General features: G+C 46.7%; 2 protein-coding genes across 5 annotated transcripts in view; one reads left to right on the top strand and one right to left on the bottom strand.

Moving 5' to 3' along the window:
• Window positions 1-5,379: 5,379 nt before the first annotated feature.
• Snx30 (sorting nexin family member 30) overlaps window positions 5,380-20,926 on the bottom strand; it is a 129,315-nt gene continuing 113,768 nt past the window's right edge. Inside the window, exon 9 of one of the 3 annotated variants that reach the window (XM_063287324.1) lies at window positions 5,380-6,499. In XM_063287324.1, coding sequence (XP_063143394.1) covers window positions 6,458-6,499 — 42 coding nt within the window. In that variant the 3' untranslated portion in view covers window positions 5,380-6,457. Of the gene's footprint in view, window positions 6,500-13,452; window positions 14,338-20,926 lie in introns of those variants that run through there. The other 2 variants (XM_063287322.1, XM_039109447.2) reach the window with 2 other exon arrangements.
• Window positions 10,424-19,495, top strand: Slc46a2 (solute carrier family 46, member 2). Of its 2 annotated transcripts, NM_001106652.1 has the most exons (4): window positions 10,450-11,717; window positions 13,008-13,091; window positions 13,712-13,868; window positions 17,873-18,348. In NM_001106652.1, exons 1-4 carry the CDS (start codon window positions 10,583-10,585, stop codon window positions 17,937-17,939), a joined length of 1,443 nt encoding a protein of 480 aa, NP_001100122.1. In that variant the 5' UTR covers window positions 10,450-10,582; the 3' UTR covers window positions 17,940-18,348. The 2 variants fall into 2 exon arrangements, with proteins under 2 accessions (XP_063143396.1, NP_001100122.1); XM_063287326.1 differs by lacking the exon at window positions 13,008-13,091 and having other exon boundaries at window positions 10,424-11,717; window positions 17,873-19,495.

Below are 20,926 nucleotides of genomic sequence, written 5' to 3'. Positions count from 1 at the left end.
CACTTCACAGGTATTTATTGACTTCCTGCCACAGGCCACACAGACCCTAGGTGCTAGAGAATCGAACAGTCCAGCATTCGGGGTTCCTATTTGCATGAAATGTCTCTGAAGAATAATTATTTTTGAGAAAACAAACACAGATATAGACACAATTGTGAATGGAATCAAACTACTTCCAAAGTACTTTATAAGTAAAAGAAATAAAAGTGTGTGAGTGAGTGTGTGTGTGTCTGTGCATGTGTCTGTGTGTGCATGTGTCTGTGTGTCTGTCTCCGTGTGTGTCTCTCTCTTCTCTCTCTCTCTCTTTCTCTCTCTCTCTGTGTGTGTCTGTATGTGTCTGTCTCTGTCTCTCTCTGTCTCTGTGTGTGTGTGTCTCTGTATCTGTGTATATGTCTCTATGTGTGTCTGTGTGTTTGTGCGTGTGCCTGTGTATCTCTGTATGTCTGTCTTTCTCTCTCTGTGTGTGTGTGTGTGTGTGTGTGTGTGTCTGTGTGTCTGTGTATGTGTGTCTAGGCATGTGTCTGTGTGTCTCTGGGTCTGTCTGTGTGTGTGCGTGTGTGTATGTGTGTGTGTCTGTGTGGTATGTGTGTCTGTGTGTCTGTCTCTGTGTGTGTGTGTCTGTGTGGTATGTGTCTCTGTGTGTCTGTCTCTGTGTGTGTCTGTCTCTGTGTGTGTGTCTCTGTGTGTGTGCCTGTGTGTGTGTGTCTGTGTGTGTGTGTGTGTGTGTCTGTGTCTCTTGTGTTTGCAATGGACAGAAAATCCCAATCAAATGGCATCATTAAAAAATTAGAACAGCAACTTCTGTTACTAACAGCGAAAGGATAACTTAGTTTCTGGTCCAGCTACATCCATGAGTTCATAGGTGGCTACAGGGATTTGGACCCTCCAGTGGTCAGCTCTGCTCCAGTCTGCATTAGTTCCAATCTCAGACAAGTTTTTCTCCAAAAGGCTCTCATACCTTTTGCTTCAAAACCAACAGGAAAAAAATAAATAAAAGAGGCTCTCTTTTCATCTTTTCCCAACTGTTCAAGCCCAGCTCTTGGGCCTCCTCTTACTTGCCCAGACTTGGGTCGTATCTCCATGGCTGTGATCAAGGGCACACCGTGCTAGGATTAGACAGCATCATATCCACCTGTGTTCTAGCAAACTGTCTGGAAAGCATAGGCAGGGAGAGGGTTAGTAGATGGCTGGGAAGAGGAAACGTGAGATGCAGCTACCACTGAGCCGATGTGGGCTGGGCAGCAGAGACAAACTCTGTCTTCCTTTACGGTGTTGAGTAGGTTGTTTATGAGCTCATTCAGTCTGGTAGCACAGCCTGGGGTGGAGAGAAATCTCACAAAGCCAGTATTGAAAGAGGAGGCGTGGCATGATGTCAATAGTTTCATGTGTGGAACAGAACCTATAGTGTTAGTCTTACAAGGGCCTTTTATTTATTTGTTTTGCATTTATTTATTTTTATTTCATGTGTGTGTTTGTTAAAGGTGTGTGTGTGTGTGTGTGTGTGTGTGTGTGTGCATGTTTACACACATGCACAACACACATGTGGTACTTGTGGGACTTGGTCCTATGTAGTTACCATCCTTTGGCTACTGTGACTGAACTAGGTTATCAGGCTTGGTGGTGGTGCCTTTACCTGCCAGACCATCTTGCTAACCCTATGAGTATCTTATGACAACTCTTTAGGCTAAAAACAACAACAAAACTCTTAAAGGTAAGAGTTTGCATTCTTGATGCCTTCTATTAGGCATGGTATTCAATAATGTTTGTAGAGGATGGATGGACCAATGGATGGATGGACCAATGGATGGATGGACCAATGGATGGATGGACCAATGGATGGATGGATGAATGGATGGATGGATTAATGGATGGGTGGGTGGATGACTCATGAATAACAATGGATCACTTGAGTTTGAAAATATGAATAGAAGTAAGTTCACTATTTGATGGGAAAGTTCAACAACCAAATACCTTTTTAAAATGTATCTCTTCTTGATTACTTCAAGTACAATGTAAATGGCATGGACTCTAAAACCATACAACCCTGGGTCCTGGCTCCATAAGAATCTGTGTTTGAGATTCTTATGGAGAATGAGAATTTCCTCATCTATGAAATTGCGTGATATTATTATTAATAGGATGCCATCTCAGGGCGGAAAGGCCAATGCACTGATTTCCCAAGAAGTTGTATGAATGTATTTACTGTCTCAAAATAGAAAAGCAAGAAAGCAAGGAAGAAAGGAAGAAAGTGGGAAAGAAAGAAAGAAAGAGAGAAAGAAAGAAAGAAAGGAAGGAAGGAAGGAAGGAAGAAAGAAAGAAAGAGAGAAAGAAAGAAAGAAAGGAAGGAAGGAAGGAAGGAAGGAAGAAAGAAAGAAAGAAAGAAAGAAAGAAAGAAAGAAAGGAAGAAAGAAAGAAAGAAAAAAGAAAGTCAGGTAGACCACAGTCCTCACCTACTAAGTTATCAGGTAAAATTGCCTGGGCAGTCCCAGTAACTAGCAAATTTTCTTCCTGTCCTCAACAATATGGTGGCAGTAACATCCTAACTGAAGAATTGTTTGTGATCAAACAAAGAGACTTGAGACGTGTCCTTAATGTAGTGATGGCAGCCCAATCACTGGAATACACTTGAAGGAAAAATGTTGAAATCCTAGAGTCACAAGGCAGAAGCCTGATGCTGGTGGTCTCAATGCACCAGGCTCAACCAGTGGCCCACAATGTCCAAAGAGGATACAGTAGTAATGGAAGCAGAAAATTAATTCGTTTAGCATACAGGAAGCAAATATAGGGACCTGTAAATGGTTTTTTTTTTTTTATTCTCCTGAGTAATTGTTGTCGTCGAAGCTTACAGCCTCTGTCTTCTAACCTAGGCCTAGTCCTGGAAGCTCCTAGCCTCTGTACAGTCTTATCTAGGTCTAGATATTTTCAGCCTCTAAGACTTGCTACTGAATGAGCTCACCCTTTCTAGCTCTTTCTGATCTCTGGATGGCTGATTCTACTCACCTGTTCTGATTCAAACTCATCTCCAAGCTGACTGATTCAATCTGGCTTCTCTCACTCAGCCTCTCCTAAGTTGTTCTGCCAGGAAGTGTTCTTGAACCCCAAGACCACCAAGAAGCTGATTCCCACACAATCCCACTAGGGTCTTTATTTACAAGCAAGAGCTTGGGCCACTCTGCCATCTCTGACAGAATGGGAGGGTGCAGCCCTGAGCTCTTAGCAGGACAAGGCTCTATAGGAAATGGTAAACAAAGGAGGGGAGCTCACCCTGGCAAGTATCTAATAGAATAACTATTGTACACAGACAGGTGGGTGCTCTGAAGCAAGACTGTATACAATTATAAAAGGTCTGGAAGAGCATCTGAAACAATCAGACTAATCTTTGATTCACTGTTGCTAGGAAGTAGCTAGGCAGTAACTCTGGTCAAGGACAAGCGTGGGGGTCCTTCCTGGTACTTGGGTGCAGCTTGGGTTCAACTCAGGTGAAGTTCTCAGGCTTTTTTCTTTTAAAATGGAGGCTGGTCCCAAGAAAGAGTAGGTTCGGGCTCTCAATACTAACTTTGACAGGACGTTCAAATCTTCTGGCTCCTGCTCATTCTCTGGGTCAGTCGGTCTTCACTTGTATCTAGTTTGTTCTCTCTTCAACCTGCCTCTCTATAACTGTCCTGGTAAAACTGACACTCTCTCTCTCTCTCTCTCTCTCTCTCTCTCTCTCTCTCTCTCTCTCTCTCTCTCTCCTGCTTACTCTTAAGTAGCCTCTCTCTTCTCCTGAGAGTTGGGCATATCCTACTCTGTCAAACCTTTGATTCATCCCTTTGTCTGCCACTTAATTAGACATCACTTTCAAACACAGGTGCTTCTTTCTACAAACTAATTTACTGTCATTGTTTGGGATTAAAGGTGTGTACTAATGGTGTGTGGGTATTCCAACCAGAAGGATTAAAGGTATGTGTTAAGGGCTGAATCTCACCACAACTGGAAACAGTTCTTTTTTTTTCCCCCAGCAAATAACACAATCTTGGGTTTCAAATATCTTTAAATATCCAAATATTTGATATTTACACAATCTTTGGTGATCAAATATCTTGCAAGAGACAGCAGCATCCTAGTCTTGCCCTCGAGGCATCAAGAACTTCAGGCTACATAAGAAAGGAATAAAGCCGGTCTGGGTGATGCGATCTCAAGAGTATCGTGAGGAGCCTGGTTGGTGACAGGAGAGCTACAGCCTACAGAGTAGTTCTGACTCTCATTGCAACATGTTTCTTGGTCAGACCTGCTATCTTGGAACCCACAGTAACTGCAAGAAGGAGTGATCCAGGAAAAAAAAAAAAAAGAATGAGTCAGAGAGCATGATGGTTAATTAGGTCAACCACGGCACCTTCTTTTGGGATTAAGACAATGATTGGAAACTTCTAGATGCTGCTCTCGTGTTCTGGAGCAGCACATCCTAAATCTAGAAGCTACATCCTTCACGGTCCACTGCACAGAGAGGTTTCTCTGATGAGGCCTGAGCTGCACTAATCTCTGGGCATAGAGGTATTAATTCAAAAGGGAGTTTCATGCCATGCTCACTTAGCAGAATAATAGCTGTGGGTTTGGGGAAGACTGCAGATAAGAGGGGGCCACTGCACTGATAAAGTCAAGGCAACTGTGGCTGCTCGTGCAAGAGCTAATCAGTTGACACACCAGTGGGCGAGGGAAGGAGGCTCACAGCTGCAGGTATTGACAGTCGGAGGGAGAGTCAGTTTCCTTTAAGAATGTGGCCTTTGGTAGGTAAGCATGTTCCCACAGATGGCTTTACGAGCATGAGTGTGAGTGAGTGTGTGTGTGTGTGTGTGTGTGTGTGTGTGTGTGTGTGTGTGCGCGCGCGCGCGCGCGCGCACGCGCATGCTCGCAGTGGACCGTGGTTAATGCAGAAACACCACTGCAGAGAAGTCTGGGAATGCTCAGCCACAAGCGGGACATCTGGATCATAGGCTGCCTCTATGTCCCCATGACTTATCATGGAAGAGGTGGCAGAAAGGTTGTAGCTTCTAGATTTAAGATGTATACACACATATATGTGTATCACAAATTAAGCTTAGTGGGTTATACAAGCGTGGTGTGGGCTGGAGAGATGGCTCAGAGGTTTGGAGCAAGTAGTGCTCTTGCAGGGGACCCACCTTCGATTCCCAGCACCAATAGTCAGGCGGCTCACAACCACCTGTAACTCCAGTTCTAGAGGACTGAATACCTCTGGGCCCCTGGGCACCTATACTAAGTACACATACCCCTACACAGGCACACACACACACACACACACACACACACACACACACACACACAGTTACAATAGATACCTTTTTTTAAAAAGAAGACAGAGTTGGGAGGAGATGAGGGTCAAGGTGTACCTGGGAGGAGTTAAGGGAGGGAGGGTCAGGGGTGAGTACAATCAAATCCATTGCATGTACGTGTGAAATTCTCAAAGAGTGGATAAAGACTAAATCACATACACAAAAGGCTGGCGGTTGACAACTTGGTGATTATTATAGCCCTTCAGTTATTAACCATGCCTTGGTTACTCTTCAGCCTTGCAGAAGGCGTGTGTGGGAGGTTACCGGTTTTAGATGAACACTTCTTAAATACAGACTTGAACAGGAATCTGACCTAACGTTTAAAGTAGCCAATAGGGCAGAGGCAATATGAATGCACTGATGCCAAGCTGCTATCCTTGTTCCTGGTCATCCATCAGGCCTCTGCCGGCCGAGTGAGGAGGCAGCACTCCAGCAACCAGCAGCTAACTCCCTGTTAACCGTGGCTGCTCACTGCCGAGATCTGCCTGACTTCTTGGCTGGGTGTGCACGTCTCTCTCCGTCAGATCATATAGAATTGCACTGTATTTATTGAATGTCTGTAGGCTACAATGTGAATGTAGAGGTGAGAGGACACATTATGAGCGTTGGTTCTCTCCTTCCATCAGGAGGGAACCAGGAACAGAACCCAGGTTGTCCTGCTTGGCAAACAGACAGGCTCTAGTCTATTATGTATTTAGGTTTCATAGGAGAGCTCATTTTCCATTTCGGGGGGGGGATGCAAAGGTTTACCTCAGCCCCGAAAAAACTAGCAATAAAAAGAACACCTCTGTCTTGCATGTCAGCTGAGGGGGTCTCTGTTTCTCCAGGTGCAGTAAATGGTTTTAGCTCCTCAGTCCTGTGGCCTGTGAAAGCCAGAGCCTGTGCCATAGGTCAGCCCACCCACGGGAGATGCGTGTGCTCTGGGACTTCTCCATGGTCCTTGCTTGGCTTTGTGCCAGCTCATGTGGAACTCAGTCTTCACCAGTCTCTGCCCAATAAAAGAACAAAGACTCACACTGACCGCCCATGAGAAGGGGAAGGGAATGATCCCAAATGAAATGGCAGGCTGTTTGACATCTTGCCCAGCTGTCTTTTTTGTTTGTTTGTTTTATTTTGATCCATTGAGTTTAATTGTGACTGCTGGCATGAACAAGAATGGGTCCCATTTCCTGAAACACAAGCAAATGGCAAACAGTTAAACACAGCATGTACATGTACGGAATTATCAAAGAGTAAGAAAAGGAAAGACAGGAACTGAGGGACACGTATAGAAAGAGAGCATGTTTATTCCTTATATATGTTGCTTATACATGTATATAATGCTAATATATGTTTATATGTGTGTATATATACACATGTATATTATACATGTATCATCCATACATGTGTATGCACATATATATGTTTTTGTGGTAAAATCTCCAACTCAAACAAGCCCAGGTAATGAAAACACAACTCAGTTAACATGAACACAAGATGGGCCTCTGCTCCATCTTCCTCCCACCTCCTCCTCCATTGTTCTCTCTTCTCCCCTCCTCCTTCTCTCCAAAACTTCCCACTGCACCTTCCCTTCCCCTGCCCAGTCACCGGCTCTGGCCCTTACTTTACAAGTTAAAATGGAGAGAAGCTTCAGATGAAGTCACCTGAGTACAGTAATTCACTCCGTGTCCCAGGCAGCCCCTCTTGGGGAAGCAGAATTAGCATCAAAATGCAAATAGCACCAGGGCAATTCACAACATATATGTGTATATATATATATATATATATATGTGTGTGTATACATGTAGCTTATAAATATATTAATTAATACATTGCTTATAAAAGAAATTATTTTATTTTTAAGAGATTTTTTATTTATTTACATATTTGAGTGCTCAATTTGCATGTCTGCCTGCATGAGCATGACAGAAAGGAGCATCAGACCTCATTACAGACGGTTGTGAGCCACCATGTGGTTGCTGGGAATTGAACTCAGGACCTCTGGAAGAGCAACCCAGTGCTCTTAACCACTGAGCCATCTCTCCAGCCAAATAATTTTATTTTATATTTTTTCTATGAAATAGATTCCTTTAAAATTTACATTTGTGTGTGTGTGTGTGTGTGTGTGTGTGTGTGTGTATCTCCTATTTGACTGTAAAGTACCTTGGATGTAAGCTCAGTAAAGAAGCTTTCAACCACACCTCTTGCTCATTTCTGCAATCCACCATTGAGCAACAAGTCCCTGCCCACGTCGACAATGATGTTTTTGGATCTCTCCATCCTGGTTGGGAAGGCATCTTCAGATGAATTGCAGCATTCTCTCCACAGCTGTAGGCTTTCAAAGACTGCCCGATGCTAAATACTGGCTTTCTGTATAAGCTTGTGCAAATTACTTCAACATCTCTGGTTTCAGCTCATAGACTTCCCCAGACAATTAATCGAATTTGTTAATATAATGTGCTTAGTACATGATAAGAGTTCAGTTAATGTTAGATGTCTCCTTTCTTCCTAAAACTGTGGGCTAGGGTAGGGAGGAGGTGTGCCTCACTTGATAGAGAGCTTGCCTCGAATGCCTAATGCCCTGTGTTTCATCCCCAGCACCCCAAAAGCCCAGCACCCCATGCTCACTATAGTTCCATCAAGAGGTAGAAACAAGAGGATTAGAACTTCAAGGTCACCATTGGTGTCATGGTGAGTCTGAGGCTAGCCTAGACCACATGAGATAGGTGGAGTAGAGTACCCTTATTCACATGGAGATAAGAAATGTAACCTTTTCTCTTTCATGAGGCCAGTTATAAGCTACAGATTAGTTTCCAGAACAATCCTCACAGCTGACATACAAGGCAGTGGTGCTCGCTTTATTGCTAGTGCTTTAGGAGTAGAGAAACCCCTTTCCAGAAAATCCTGGAACAAGAAATTTAAGATCACGGGCCTGTAAAGGATACTAAATCTTAATGTAGCAGAGAGTCAAGGCTCAACCTGTTGGTCCCAGAAGATGGCCAGGAGCCACTTCAGTTGGATCCATCATTCAGAGATGGAGAGGAGAGAAAGCGTGTAATGAGAATATCATCCAACCCACAGTAGTCCAAGTCGAGAAAGACATCATCGGACCTGAGAGTAGCTCATTTCTAGACCAGGAGATTCAGTTCTCAAATCTGGAGAACACCAAGGCTGGCCAACACCCAGCTTCTCCCAGGTCTGGTGTGAATCCGTAAGAGAGGTTTCTTATATTCCACAAAAAAAAAAAAAAAAAAAAAAAGTGAGAGTTGAAAACCCATAAAACCTGCCAGAGATTGGGCAAGGTTGCCTCCTGCTGTTTACAGCAGCCAAGAGCAGACTCCATTGATCAAATGGCCGGAGTGGTCCTTCTGGTTGTACTATCGTTGATTGCGGAACTCTTGTGACCCAACCATCCCTGGAGTTTCTGCCACGCACGCACGAGAGCAGCTTGCTGAGTTGCCTGGTGCAGCCTTAGAAAACTATGTCAGGAATGGAGTAGGAGAGCCAGGCATGGGTTGGTGAAAGTAGGCCAAGGTATGGGAGAAAGACACAGCTGGGAGCCAGAGCTACAAGGCGCATCTCTCAAGGGGAGACAGGATACATCTTCCTCTTTGCAGAAGTCAGAGTTAGATCTGAACACCCAAAAGAGGGGGTTGACTGGTGACAAGGAGGAGAGAGAGCACCCCACTTAATACTACCAAAGGGGCACAGAATTACACAAGAACTGTCTGGAATCTAATCTCTCGCCACCCACTGTAGAAACATATGGCTTTTTAGACTCTCCCAGGCAGACTCATGTATCCTTGTACCTTTGAATTTCTGCCAGTTGTGTGACTATTTACCGTGCCAGGGTTGAAGATGGAGAGACAAGAACAGAGACCGAGTGATTTTCTAACCATCCATGTGGAAGAGAAAGGTCTTCTTACTCCTCGGCGTATTTAGATTCCTGCATTACCCAGGATCACCTCATCCAGAAGCGTGCACTTGAAGGAGAAAGCCAGGGGCCTGGGGAGCAGAACTCTTAGCCCAGGCTAGATAGGATTAAGGCTATGAGACAGGAAGAACAACTACGAGGAAGCAAAAAAGATCTCTGCTCCCATCTTGATTCAGACAAACCTGCTGACTTCAGTAAACGCCACCAGGAGTCCTGCCAGAGAGAGTCCAGTTTTATGCTGTGGAGAGGCATCTGGGACTGGAAGTTGAGGGAGGCTGGAATCCAACGAGAAAGGCCCATTAATACAGGTGCCCGAGGTAGGCACTGCTCAGAGAGACCGTTGACCTGAAGGAGTTGCCATCTAGATGGCTTCTTTGAAAGTCTGTCTGTGTTGCTAGCTTCTTACAAATGGGTCCTTGTTATTTTTAATATTTTTAATTAATCGACTGTGTGTGTGTGTGTGTGTGTGTGTGTGTGTGTGTGTGTGTGTGTGTGTGTGTGTGTGTTTCTGTACCACAGTATGTGCATGAAGGTCAGAGGGCAGCTTTCTGAGTCATTCTTTCCTTCCACGGGATGGGTCTCAGGGATTACCACAAAGCTTTATGGCCGCCCCTTTACCCGTTGAATCATCTTTTGTGTTTGTTTGCTCTTGTTTGTCTGTTTGTTTGAGACAGAGTCTCTTGTAGCAAACTTTCTGTGTATGAGAGGCTGACCTTGAACTTCTTACGGTTCTGCCTCCCTGTCTCAAGTGCTGGACTCACACATATGTCCCAGCGTTCCTGATTTACATGGTACTGAGATTAGAACCCCGAGTTGTGTGTGCGCCAAGGTTCCTGTTACTTCCAACAAAGAAAACTTGGCACCTCAGAGTTGCATCAAGCAGAAGCCTAAGAAAGCACTAGACCCCTGCCCAAACCTGCCTCCAAAGGAGGAAGAACTTAGAAACAATCGCTGGGCAGGTCCCAGAGCTCTCTTGCTTGACTGAGCTTCAGCGACTTTGGTACTCAGCTGTCGGGGAAGGCAGGTTGTCTAGGCTGCTCTAGGGGCGTGGGGGAGGGAGCCAAGCTCGCGAGTGCTCTGACCCAGTAGCTTCTCTGGGCTGTTGCCAGTCCGCTCTGCCGACCCGGGGTGGAGGTGGAGGTGGGGCGCTGCTTTTTCTGACCTGAGGAGGAGGGGCCGCAGTTAGGCAAGTTCCTTGGCTACTGTCACACAGCCACCTCAGCTCTGCTCTCGAGGCACGCACTTGAAACACTCTGGGACTGAGCCCTGACCCTCCAAATTTGGGAGCATCTCCCAGACTCTGCAGACAGCAAGGCCCGTTCCCTGTCACACAGGTCACATGGGTCCCGGGTTCACCTGTCCGTGGAGCGGCTCGCTCTCTGGCTTCCGGGTGAGGACTTGGATCGAGCCTGTGGTGGCTTCAACCCAGGTGGCCGGTTCCCTCTATGATACAGGACTACTTCTGGTACTGAAGGAGTCCTTTGCATCTGACGCTAGAGACTCCTCTAATTACAGTGCCAACCAGTCGCTGGGGGAACGTCAGGAGGACCAACAGCAGAAGGCCATCTCCAATTTCTACATCATTTACAACCTCGTGGTGGGCCTGACACCCCTGCTGTCCGCCTATGTACTGGGCTGGCTCAGCGACCGCTACCACCGTAAGATCTCTATCTGCACGGCGATGCTGGGCTTCCTTCTGTCCCGCATCGGACTCTTACTCAAAGTGATGCTGGACTGGCCACTGGAGGTGATGTACGGAGCAGCGGCGCTCAATGGGCTGTGCGGGGGCTTCTCCGCTTATTGGTCCGGGGTCATGGCGCTGGGATCCCTGAGCTGCTCCCAAAGCCGCCGCTCCGTGCGCCTCATCCTCATCGATTTAGTCCTAGGCTTGGCTGGGTTCTGTGGCAGTATGGCTTCAGGGCATCTCTTCAAGCAAATCGTTGGGCACTCTGCGCAAGGCCTTCTGTTAACCGCCTGCAGCGTGGGCTGTGCGGCGTTTGCCCTTTTCTACAGTCTCTTCGTGCTAAAGGTCCCTGAAGCTGTGTCCAAGCCCAACAAGGTGCACCCCACTGTAGATACTGTGTCTGGCATGATGGGCACCTATCGAACCCTGGATCCAGATCAACAGGACAAGCCTAATATACAGGCAAACCCTCCAACTCCTGGAAAAGAGAAGCCTTCCCAAGCCATCATTGCTCTGCTGTTTGTGGGCGCCATTGTTTATGACCTTGCTGTCGTGGGCACATTGGACGTTATGGCCCTTTTCGTGCTAAAGGATCCTCTCCATTGGAACCAAGTGCAGCTGGGCTATGGGATGGCTTCTGGGTACATAATCTTCATAACCAGCTTCTTGGGTGTCTTGGTCTTCTCCCGCTACTTCCGGGACACCACGATGATCATAATTGGGATGGTTTCCTTTGGGTCTGGAGCCCTTCTCTTGGCCTTTGTGAAGAAGACATACATGTTCTATATTGGTAAGTCTGGAGCTTAGGGAAGCAGGGTACTGAGGGCCCTCTGTGCCATGGTCTGATGCTAAGGGGTACTGTGGTCTAGGAGTCCCAGTTCAGTACCAGGGACTGAATTTGCTATCCAGGAGGTACAAAGGAAACAGGAATAGAGGTATCTGTATTGTGGTGTGTGTTACCTGTATTGCTGTCTGAATCTTGCCATGGCAGTACCCTTGGCTCTGGGCCAAGACATGGTCATTGGATCTTGGAGTCAGACGGAAGGCTCAACACAGCCTTAAGTGGAGATGGGATTGGGGTTCATTTAACTTTAGTAATAAATCATATTTATTTCATCAGAGTGGGGAGGTGTGCGTGGTCAGGAGACAACCTGCCAGAGTTTATTTTCTCCTCCCACCATGTGGGTTACAGAGATTGAACTCAGGTTCTCCATCTTGGCTGCGCACACCTTTACCAAGCTATCTCTCTCCAGTCTTCTCTCTAGCTTTAAAGAAGTAAGACACACACACACACACACACACACACACACACACACACACACACAAACACACAAATTCCCTTAGTCAGTGCCAAATAGGGGCTTTTTAACAATGCCCACAATTCCTCAGTAACTGGCTCCTATGATACATTCCCACAAGGCAGTGGGCTGAGGTTTCCACTGGAGGACAGAGACTGGTCAACCCTAAGTAGAAAGCTCTAGACTCGTGCTGCAGCAGAACTTTCTACAGGTACAGAGTGGCCTCCGTCTGTCAACGCAATGTCCACTAGCCATGTGTGGCTATGGAGCATTTGATATGTGGCTAATGTAATGAAAGAACAGAGTTTAATGCTTATTTCATGTTAGCTTGCACAGGCCACGTGTGCCTAATAGCTAACAACTTGGAAAGGGAAATTCTAGATAGTTATCAAAGAATTGCCTCAGGCCATACACCTTGGAGAGGCAGCAAATAGCAAGATAACCTGGTGCCCATTTCCAGTTAAGAAAGCCTTGTACAGAGGACAGCGTGCCCCCCACCCCAGCCCTTCCCACTGCATCTCTGTCCTTCCTCCCCCTTCTTCCTCCCTCTCCCTGTATTTGACTAGTTAATAATGCCTTAAGGAAGAGAAGCAGCTGAACTAGAGACGGGGTAGAGATTCAGAGTCTGGGTCACTTGGGGCATTACCAGCAGAGAAGTCTAAGGCTCGCAGGCCACAGGGGCTGAGGGGAGGGGGGCTGGAGGTGAAACCTTTGCTTCCTTCCATCTCCTGGGTGGAAGCTGGACTCAGGTGAGAGGTGTTTCTCCCTCCCATCTGTTTCAGCCCGAGCTGTCATGCTGTTTGCACTTATTCCCATCACAACCATCCGGTCAGCCATGTCCAAGCTTGTAAAGGACTCTTCCTATGGTGAGTGAGAGGACTTTCTCCAGGGCGTCCTGCCCAGGCTGTCTCAGCTTGCTGCACAGACTTCCTGAAGACCAAGAAGTGGGTCTAGGGAGAGGGCTCAGCTGGTAACAGGCTTGCATGGCATCCTGGGATTGGATCTCCACCACTTGTAAACTGCTGGTGGGAATACATAGTCCCAGTGCTGAGGAGACCAAAAGGAGGCCAAGAGGAGGGCTCCTGGAGCTTTATGTGTAGCTCTGGCTCTCACACACACACACACACACACACACACACACACACACACAGAGAGAGAGAGAGAGAGAGAGAGAGAGAGAGAGTTCTAGAAGCATCCTCAAACTCATAAGGAACATATTGGTCTTTTGGAATGGAGAAAGGAGGGTGGAAAAAAACTCACAAAGCTAGTCACTAGAAATCCAGAGACAAAGAATGACATTTTGGGAAGCTCCAACTAGATGGAGACAGGACACTCATCAAATTGAGCCACAGCGACTGAAAAGGATTCCTTAGGAGAGTGTGGGGGGAGTGGGGGTGGGGGACTCCCGGAGCTGCCCAGAGACCAGGTAGGCAGAACAAGAAAGGGACAACAGCAGATCTGTTGATAACATTCCTCTCCTTCACAGGAAAGATTTTCGTCATACTGCAGCTGTGCCTAGCTCTGACTGGGGTGGTGACATCCACCATGTACAACAAGATCTATCAGCTTACGCTGAACAAGTTCGCCGGCACCTGCTTTCTTCTGTCTTCTTTTCTCTCCTTCTTGGCCATTGTCCCAATTGGGTAAGACAGAAACTGCCTGCTGTGTGGGTTGGGGCCGGTGCATAGGTCAATTGCAGACTTTGTTGTTGTTTTGGTTTGGTAATGATAAACTCTCTGACAAAGATGTTCCTTCAAGCTGAAAAGTCCAACGATGGCGCCAAAGATCTGGCTCCTTTCTGGCACTTCTGAGAGACGGCTTATTTATAGATGCTGCACATGCTTTCTTACCGGTGGAGGCCAGGTTAGAAAGCGGTTTGAGCCATTCTGACCTCTTTGGTTTGGATCCCTTTAGGCAAAAGTCACCCAGCTTGTCCCTTCGCTGTGCTTTGAAGGCACTCGGTGATCACTGAAGTGTGAGCTCCCCAACAAGGCCTTAGGCAACGGGTCCGCCACCTCTTCCTCTGGGAGGCAAGAGCATCAGCTCCAGGCAGGCACAGGCAGGGGGAGGACCAGCAGAGAAGACACAAGGGCTCCAGGGCCAGGCACTAGCCTAGTGGAGGGCCAACAGAATGGAAAGGAAGGGTTAACTCTGGCTTCACTAGAAATGAATGTAAATCACAAGTGAGTGAGTGTGTGTGCACGTGTGTGTACGTGTGTGTGTGTATGTGTGTGTGCGTGCTTTAAATTTGCTAAGGAGAGGCTTTATTTTTAAGTAACTGTAGTTTTTATTTTGAGTGTTTTGTCTGCATGTCCATCTGTCCACCGTGTGTATTCAGCGCCCATGGAGGCAGGAAGAGGAAGCCGGGATCCTCCAGAATTAAAGTTACAGGTGGTTGTGAACTGCCATCTGGGTGCTGGAAACCCAACTCAGGCCTTTTGAGAGAGCAACAAGTGTTCTTTATCCCCCTTTATTTGCCTCATAGAATACACCCTGACCACAGTTTCCCTCCCTCCACTCCTTCCATCCCTCTCACCTCCTCTCTCCCCCAGACCCACTGTTCCTTCAGAAAAGAGCAGGCCTCCCAGTGATATCAACTGAACAAGGCCAGTAAGTGTTCTTAACCACTGAGCCATCCCCCCAGACCCAAGGAACCGCCATTTTGTTTGTTGTTTGAGAGATGGTCTTGCTATGAAGCTCAGGCTGGCATCAAACTTGCACCATCTTGCCTCGGTTGCCTATGTACTAGGATTGCAAGTATGTGCCCTATGTCTGGCAGGAGCCACATTTTAAAACAGAAAAGGTGGGCTGGGGCATAGTTTAGTTGGTACAGCGCTTGCTTAGCTTGTATCAACCAGTGTGGTGCCGCACACCTGTGGTCCCAGCACTCAGGAGCTGGAGGCAGGGGGATCAGAAGGTCGACGTCATCCTGAGCTACACAGTGAGTTTGAGTTCTGCCAAGACCATATGAGACCCTGTCTCCAAAAAGAAAAAAAAGATGGTGAAATTAATTATAATGATATAGCTTAATATAGCTGGTACATAAATGGCCCAACATGTGACCAGCACACACAATTAGGCAACAGGAATGCTTTACTTTTTAAAATGACCGAATCTTTGGGATCCGGTTATGTGTGGTCATCCTTACAGTAAATTCTGTTCTGTAGTCGCATTTTACGGGTTCGGTAGCCACATGTAACTACCACTTCCCCTGAATTGGGGCTTTCTCATGTACCAGTGGGGAGTAGCAATTAGAGAAATGTCTCTTTCAGGATATGCCACAAGGCACAACAGATTTGACACAGTCTCTCTCTTCAAGGTTCCTATATTAGGATTAGATATTAGTATTTATTGGTATTAGGAACAGCTGTATTGTTAACAGCAGAGTAGATAATAATTAAAGGCAGACTGTGATGAAGCTGGGGTTTTGGGTTTGTTTGTTTGTTTTGTTCTGTTTTTTGAGGATTTATTATTTTAAGAAGAGGGCATCAGATCCCATTACAGATGATTGTGAGCCATCATGTGGTTGCTGGGAATTGAACTCAGAATCTCTGGAAGAGCAGCTAGTACTCTTAACCGCTGAGCCATCTTTCCAGCCCAAAGCCGTTTTCAGAATCCTCACGCTATATCATACGTAGGTCTCTCTGCAAGGCCTCCTGTGATAGGCCAGTCAGTCAGTAAGGCTGCTCACTTTATTTGCTAGTCAAGGAAAATAAGACACAAAAAACAAAGAGGTAGGGATAGTTAGCCAAGCAGACTGAGCCAGGACTGTCCAACCTTTAGACCTTTTCATTGGGCCATGGCGGCATGGGCTGGACTAACTTGGTGAGAGCTAACCTGCAGTACAGATTTTTGAGGAGTCCCAACTCCCTAGTCAGCTTCACAATGGATTAATAACTTCACCCAAGTAACCAATCCCATTTTACTGAAGGTTGGCACAGCCTTTCTAACCCAAATAAACATCCAGAAACAATAGTAGGAAACTAGTCTAACTAGCCAATGTAGGTCATCACGTTATAAACAGACCAACAAAACCGATGACTGGTCCCTTCCCAGTTTCACATGGGTTGTGCTAAGCAGGCCGGCTTGCCTTCTTCAGGAAGAGGGTTGAGGGAGCACGGATGTGATGCCCTAACCCTTCACCCAGTGCACTTGCATCCAGCCATCTCTTTGTGCAACAGTTCCTTAAAATGATTTTTACATTTACTCTGTGTGTGTGTGTGTGTGTGTGTGCGCGCGCGCGTGCGTGCGCGTGCGTGCGTGCGCTCATGCTGGCCCTGCCTAATCCCTATAACAAAAGGGAGGTATTGTCACAACCCCTGTGGGAGTCTGTCTGTCTTCCCTTCCTGCTCTTCTTTACATGAACAGGGAGATGCTAAGGAAGTATTTGTGGGTCTGCTGCTGCCTCAGCCTTCTTCCCTATCCCCCCACCACACACACACACACACACACACACACACACACACACACACACACACACAAGAGCACACAGGTACTCACGAGGTTCTCTGTGTTGCTCCGAGAAAATATAATTCACCAAAAGAGGATGATTTCATCTTCTCCAACCTGCACACTTAATTGAATTCCTATCCCATCTCCATCCCAGGCTTTTAAAAAATGGTACTAACAAATGCATTAAATATTTTATATATGACCTTTCATAAGGATTCCACTGAGGTAAATATTATTTATCCCTGTTTTGCAGATGAGAAAACAAAACTCCTCCCTTTACCTTGCTCTAAACTGAGCTCTGCTTAAGCTCCTGTATTTTCCCTTCATAGCACACTAGTTGGTGACCACCCATGTTGATCTATTTAATATGCTTCCAGTAGATGCTTGCAGAGGTCAGAGACCATAGCTGTGTGGCTCCCATGTGTCCGCTGTGTTCAACAGAGAGCTCAGCACCTACGAAGTATTCTAGAAAGATTTGTATAATGAATAAATGCTTTGTCAAAAAGGCGTGGCCGCTGAGGCTGGGCTATAGCTCAGTTGGTAGAGTGCTTACGTAGCATGGAGGAAGCCCTGCGTTCAAGCCCCAGCACATCATAAACCAGGCATCTGGGCCATCCCCATCATCCCAGCTCTCAGAGGATGAAGGCAGGAAGGTCAGGAGTTCCAGGCCAGACTCAGCCTAGGCTTCCCGAGACCTGTCTAAACAATAATGAGAAGGATTTGGGGCCATGAAGATGACTTGGGAAAATACTTGCTGTGTAAGCATGGTGATATGAGTTCAGGTCTCCAGTATCTAAGTAAAAGCAAGTGCAACCCCAGTGCTGGGGAAGGGGTGACAGCAAGAAGGTCCTCAGAGGTAGCTGGCAACGGAACTGGTTGGGATCAGTGGAGGTTAACCTTGCTATTGGGATATTCGTGGGAACTCATCACTAGGCAGGAGTGTGAGGCAGAGTTGTTCACCACCTCACTGGAGATGGGGACTGCTCAGACAGGACCTGGAAAGCATCTGCAGAGTTCCCTAGAGCCAGGCTTCTCACTCAGTAACAACGCCTTGATGCACTGTGGAGTCAGCCTATCTCTCCATCGGTGAGAAAGAGGGGTGGGAGCTGACTCAGACACGGGTGAGGAGGAAGAGTGACCTGCTTTGCCTCATTCCAGCTGTCCCTTTACAGCTCTCTTCTGCAATTTCTTACAGTGTTGTGGCCTACAAACAAGTCCCGGGGTCACGACAAGGAGAGTGTGCGGATACACAGAGGAGCTGAAATGCCAGCGAGAACAAGGTTCTGCCCGTGAGACCCAAGTTCCAGTCTTCCCATAACCCTCGGGTCCCTAGTGGGAGGGAAATCGCCTTCTGGGTGTTGCAGGAAATTTCCTAGTGCTCCTCCAATGCCTCTGCTAGGCAGAGGTCAGGCCTGGGTGTACCAGCTGCTGGCTCGGGCATTCTGGGTCCTGGAGGGCTTCAGGCTCCAGCCAGCCAGCCCCTTACTTCCATTGCTATCTTAACGATGCCAGTGGAGGAACATGGGGATCGTGCTAGTTCTATGGAAGACTGTGACTAAAGCCTAAACTTCACCAGCCCAAGGGGAATGAACACGAAACGGACAGTTTGCTAAAACTGACAACAGTTTTGCACACATGACAACAGTTTATAAATTAATATAAAATCTTGGGGAAAAAATGAGCTTTGTTGGCCGAGCTTTCCTCGGCTGGAAGTAAGAGCAATGGAGTGAAAGGTGGTGCTGCTACCTTTGTTGCTTTTCTTTTTCTTTTTTTCTATTTTTTGTTTTTTTAAGATGTTCTTTTTTATTTTATTTTTTTCCATCTTTATTAAATTGGGTATTTCTTATTTACATTTCAAGTGTTATTCCCTTTCCTGGTTTCCAGGCCAACATCCCCCTAACCCCTCCCCCTCCCCTTCTCTATAGGTGTTCCCCTCCCCATCCTCCCGCCATACATGTTCACTGGGGGTTCAGTCTTAGCAGGACCCAGGGCTTCCCCTTCCACTGGTGCTCTTACTAGGATATGCATTGCTACCTATGAGGTCAGAGTCCACGGTCAGTCCATGTATAGTCTTTAGGTAGTGGCTTAGTCCCTGGAAGCTCTGGTTGCTTGGCATTGTTGTTCATATGGGGTCTCAAGCCCCTTCAAGCTCTTTCAGTCCTTTCTCTGATTCCTTCACCGGGGGTCCTGTTCTCAGATCAGTGGTTTGCTGCTGGCATTCGCCTCTGTGTTTGCTGTATTCTGGCTGTGTCTCTCAGGAGAGATCTACATCCGGTTCCTGTCAGCCTGCACTTCTTTGCTTCATCCATCTTTTCTAGTTTGGTGGCTGTATCTGTATGGGCCACATGTGGGGCAGGCTCTGAATGGGTGTTCCTTCAGTCTCTGTTTTAATCTTTGCCTCTCTCTTCCCTGCCAAGGGTATTCTTGTTCCCCTTTTAAAGAAGGAGTGAAGCATTCACATTTTGATCATCCGTCTTGAGTTTCATGTGTTCTATGCATCTAGGGTAATTCAAGCATTTGGGCTAATAGCCACTTATCAATGAGTGCATACCATGTGTGTTTTTCTGTGATTGGGTTACCTCACTTAGGATGATATTTTCCAGTTCCATCCATTTGCCTATGAATTTCATAAAGTCATTGTTTTTGATAGCTGAGTAATATTCCATTGTGCACATGTACCACATTTTCTGTATCGATTCCTCTGTTGAAGGGCATCTGGGTTCTTTCCAGCTTCTGGCTATTATAAATAAGGCTGCTATGAACATAGTGGAGCACGTGTCTTTTTTATATGTTGGGGCATCTTTTGGGTACATGCCCAGGAGTGGTATAGCTGGATCCTCAGGTAGTACTATGTCCAATTTTCTGAGAGAACCTCCAGACTAATTTCCAGAATGGTTGTACCAGTCTGCAATCCCACCACCTTTGTTGCTTTTAAATACAAAGATCGTGGCTGGGGCAGCAGCCCAGTTGGTGGTGTGCTTGCCTATCATGCACGAAGCCCTGGGTTCAATCTTCTGCACAACATAAGCCAGGTCTGGTCACACAGGCCGTAGTCCCAGCACTTGGGAGGGTGGGGCAGAAAGATCACAGCCCATAGCCATATTGCCAAGCTGAGACCAGCGGGGATACACAAAATCCTGCCTCAAAAAATAAACAAACAAACCAAAAAACCCAGGAACAGCACCCACCACCAACAGAAAACAAAACCCACCAAATCCCAGCAGACTTCCTTAGCGAAATGCGCAACTGAACGCTTTCAGTCAGTATCTTCCCGAGTGTGCGGGGTAAAGATGGGATGGTGAAGATCAGTTTATTCTGAGTTACTTAGTCTGATTCCTTTGCTTACAAAGCAGAATCACCTTTCAATAAAGTCAATATTCACAGTTTGAATTCAAATCTTTCTCTGATGGACTCCCCCTGTAACTACAGAGGTGGCACTCTCAAACGAAAGTGAAATATTTGGAGAATGTACTTAAATGTCAGGGCATTGGGTTGTTTGTGTCTGACTCCAGGCAACAATCAAAACTTTACTTCCCTCCTCCTCTCTCAAAAATCTCCCCTTCATCCTCCTTGTATTGTTAACTCTTGAGGCCTCAAAGGCACCGTTCTTCGTTATTTAATGTTTTATTTTTTCCCACAGACCCCAGAATTTTTCCAACATGAGTCCCCAAAGATAACCCTAACCCTTCCTTTCCCTCACACAGCACTTTGACTGCTGCATCTTTTCTCTCTTCCCTGACTGATAAAATAGCAGGACCTCCACCTCCCAGGCTGTAAGGTTCCAAACCACCTCTGAGCCAGTCTCCTTTCTCACAGTTCTCTCTTAAATCCCATTACAACCTCCTCAGCACTTCTTGCCGTGGTTTTAATGGAGGTCAGAGGAAACTTGCACGATGTTGTTCTCTCTTACCATGTGGGGCCCGGGGATTGAACTCAGTTCCTCAGGCTTAGTGCCAAGCACCTTCACCTGCTGAGCCATCTCCCCAGTCCTTGCCACGGCTTTGGCAATTTATTTCTATCCATTCTGTGCCTTCTGAACGGGGAGGGGAGGTTCATAAACACTCCTTAGTAAGTCAGCCGGCCAAGCACATAGAAAAGGCTCGCTCACCAACATTTCACTTAGGTGGATTTGAACTACAGCAGGAGGAGCCCTTCCATAAGGGCCCTCATACCGGAAGTGCCCACCATACAGGTGCTTTGTGTACATAATCGCTAGTTTGTCAAGAGCCCTCTAGGGAAGGCTGGTCTG

Source organism: Rattus norvegicus, chromosome 5, assembly GCF_036323735.1.
Source record: "Rattus norvegicus strain BN/NHsdMcwi chromosome 5, GRCr8, whole genome shotgun sequence".
Lineage (NCBI taxonomy): Eukaryota > Metazoa > Chordata > Mammalia > Rodentia > Muridae > Rattus > Rattus norvegicus.
This window is presented reverse-complemented; position numbering and strand designations above follow the sequence as displayed.

Coding starts and splice junctions, on each gene's coding strand:
- Slc46a2 (NM_001106652.1), top strand. CDS start 10,583: ATGGGTCCCGGGTTCACCTGTCCGTGGAGCGGCTCGCTCTCTGGCTTC. Junction 13,092..13,711: donor TGTAAAGGACTCTTCCTATG/GTGAGTGAGAGG, acceptor TCTCCTTCACAG/GAAAGATTTTCGTCATACTG. Junction 13,869..17,872: donor TTGGCCATTGTCCCAATTGG/GTAAGACAGAAA, acceptor AATTTCTTACAG/TGTTGTGGCCTACAAACAAG.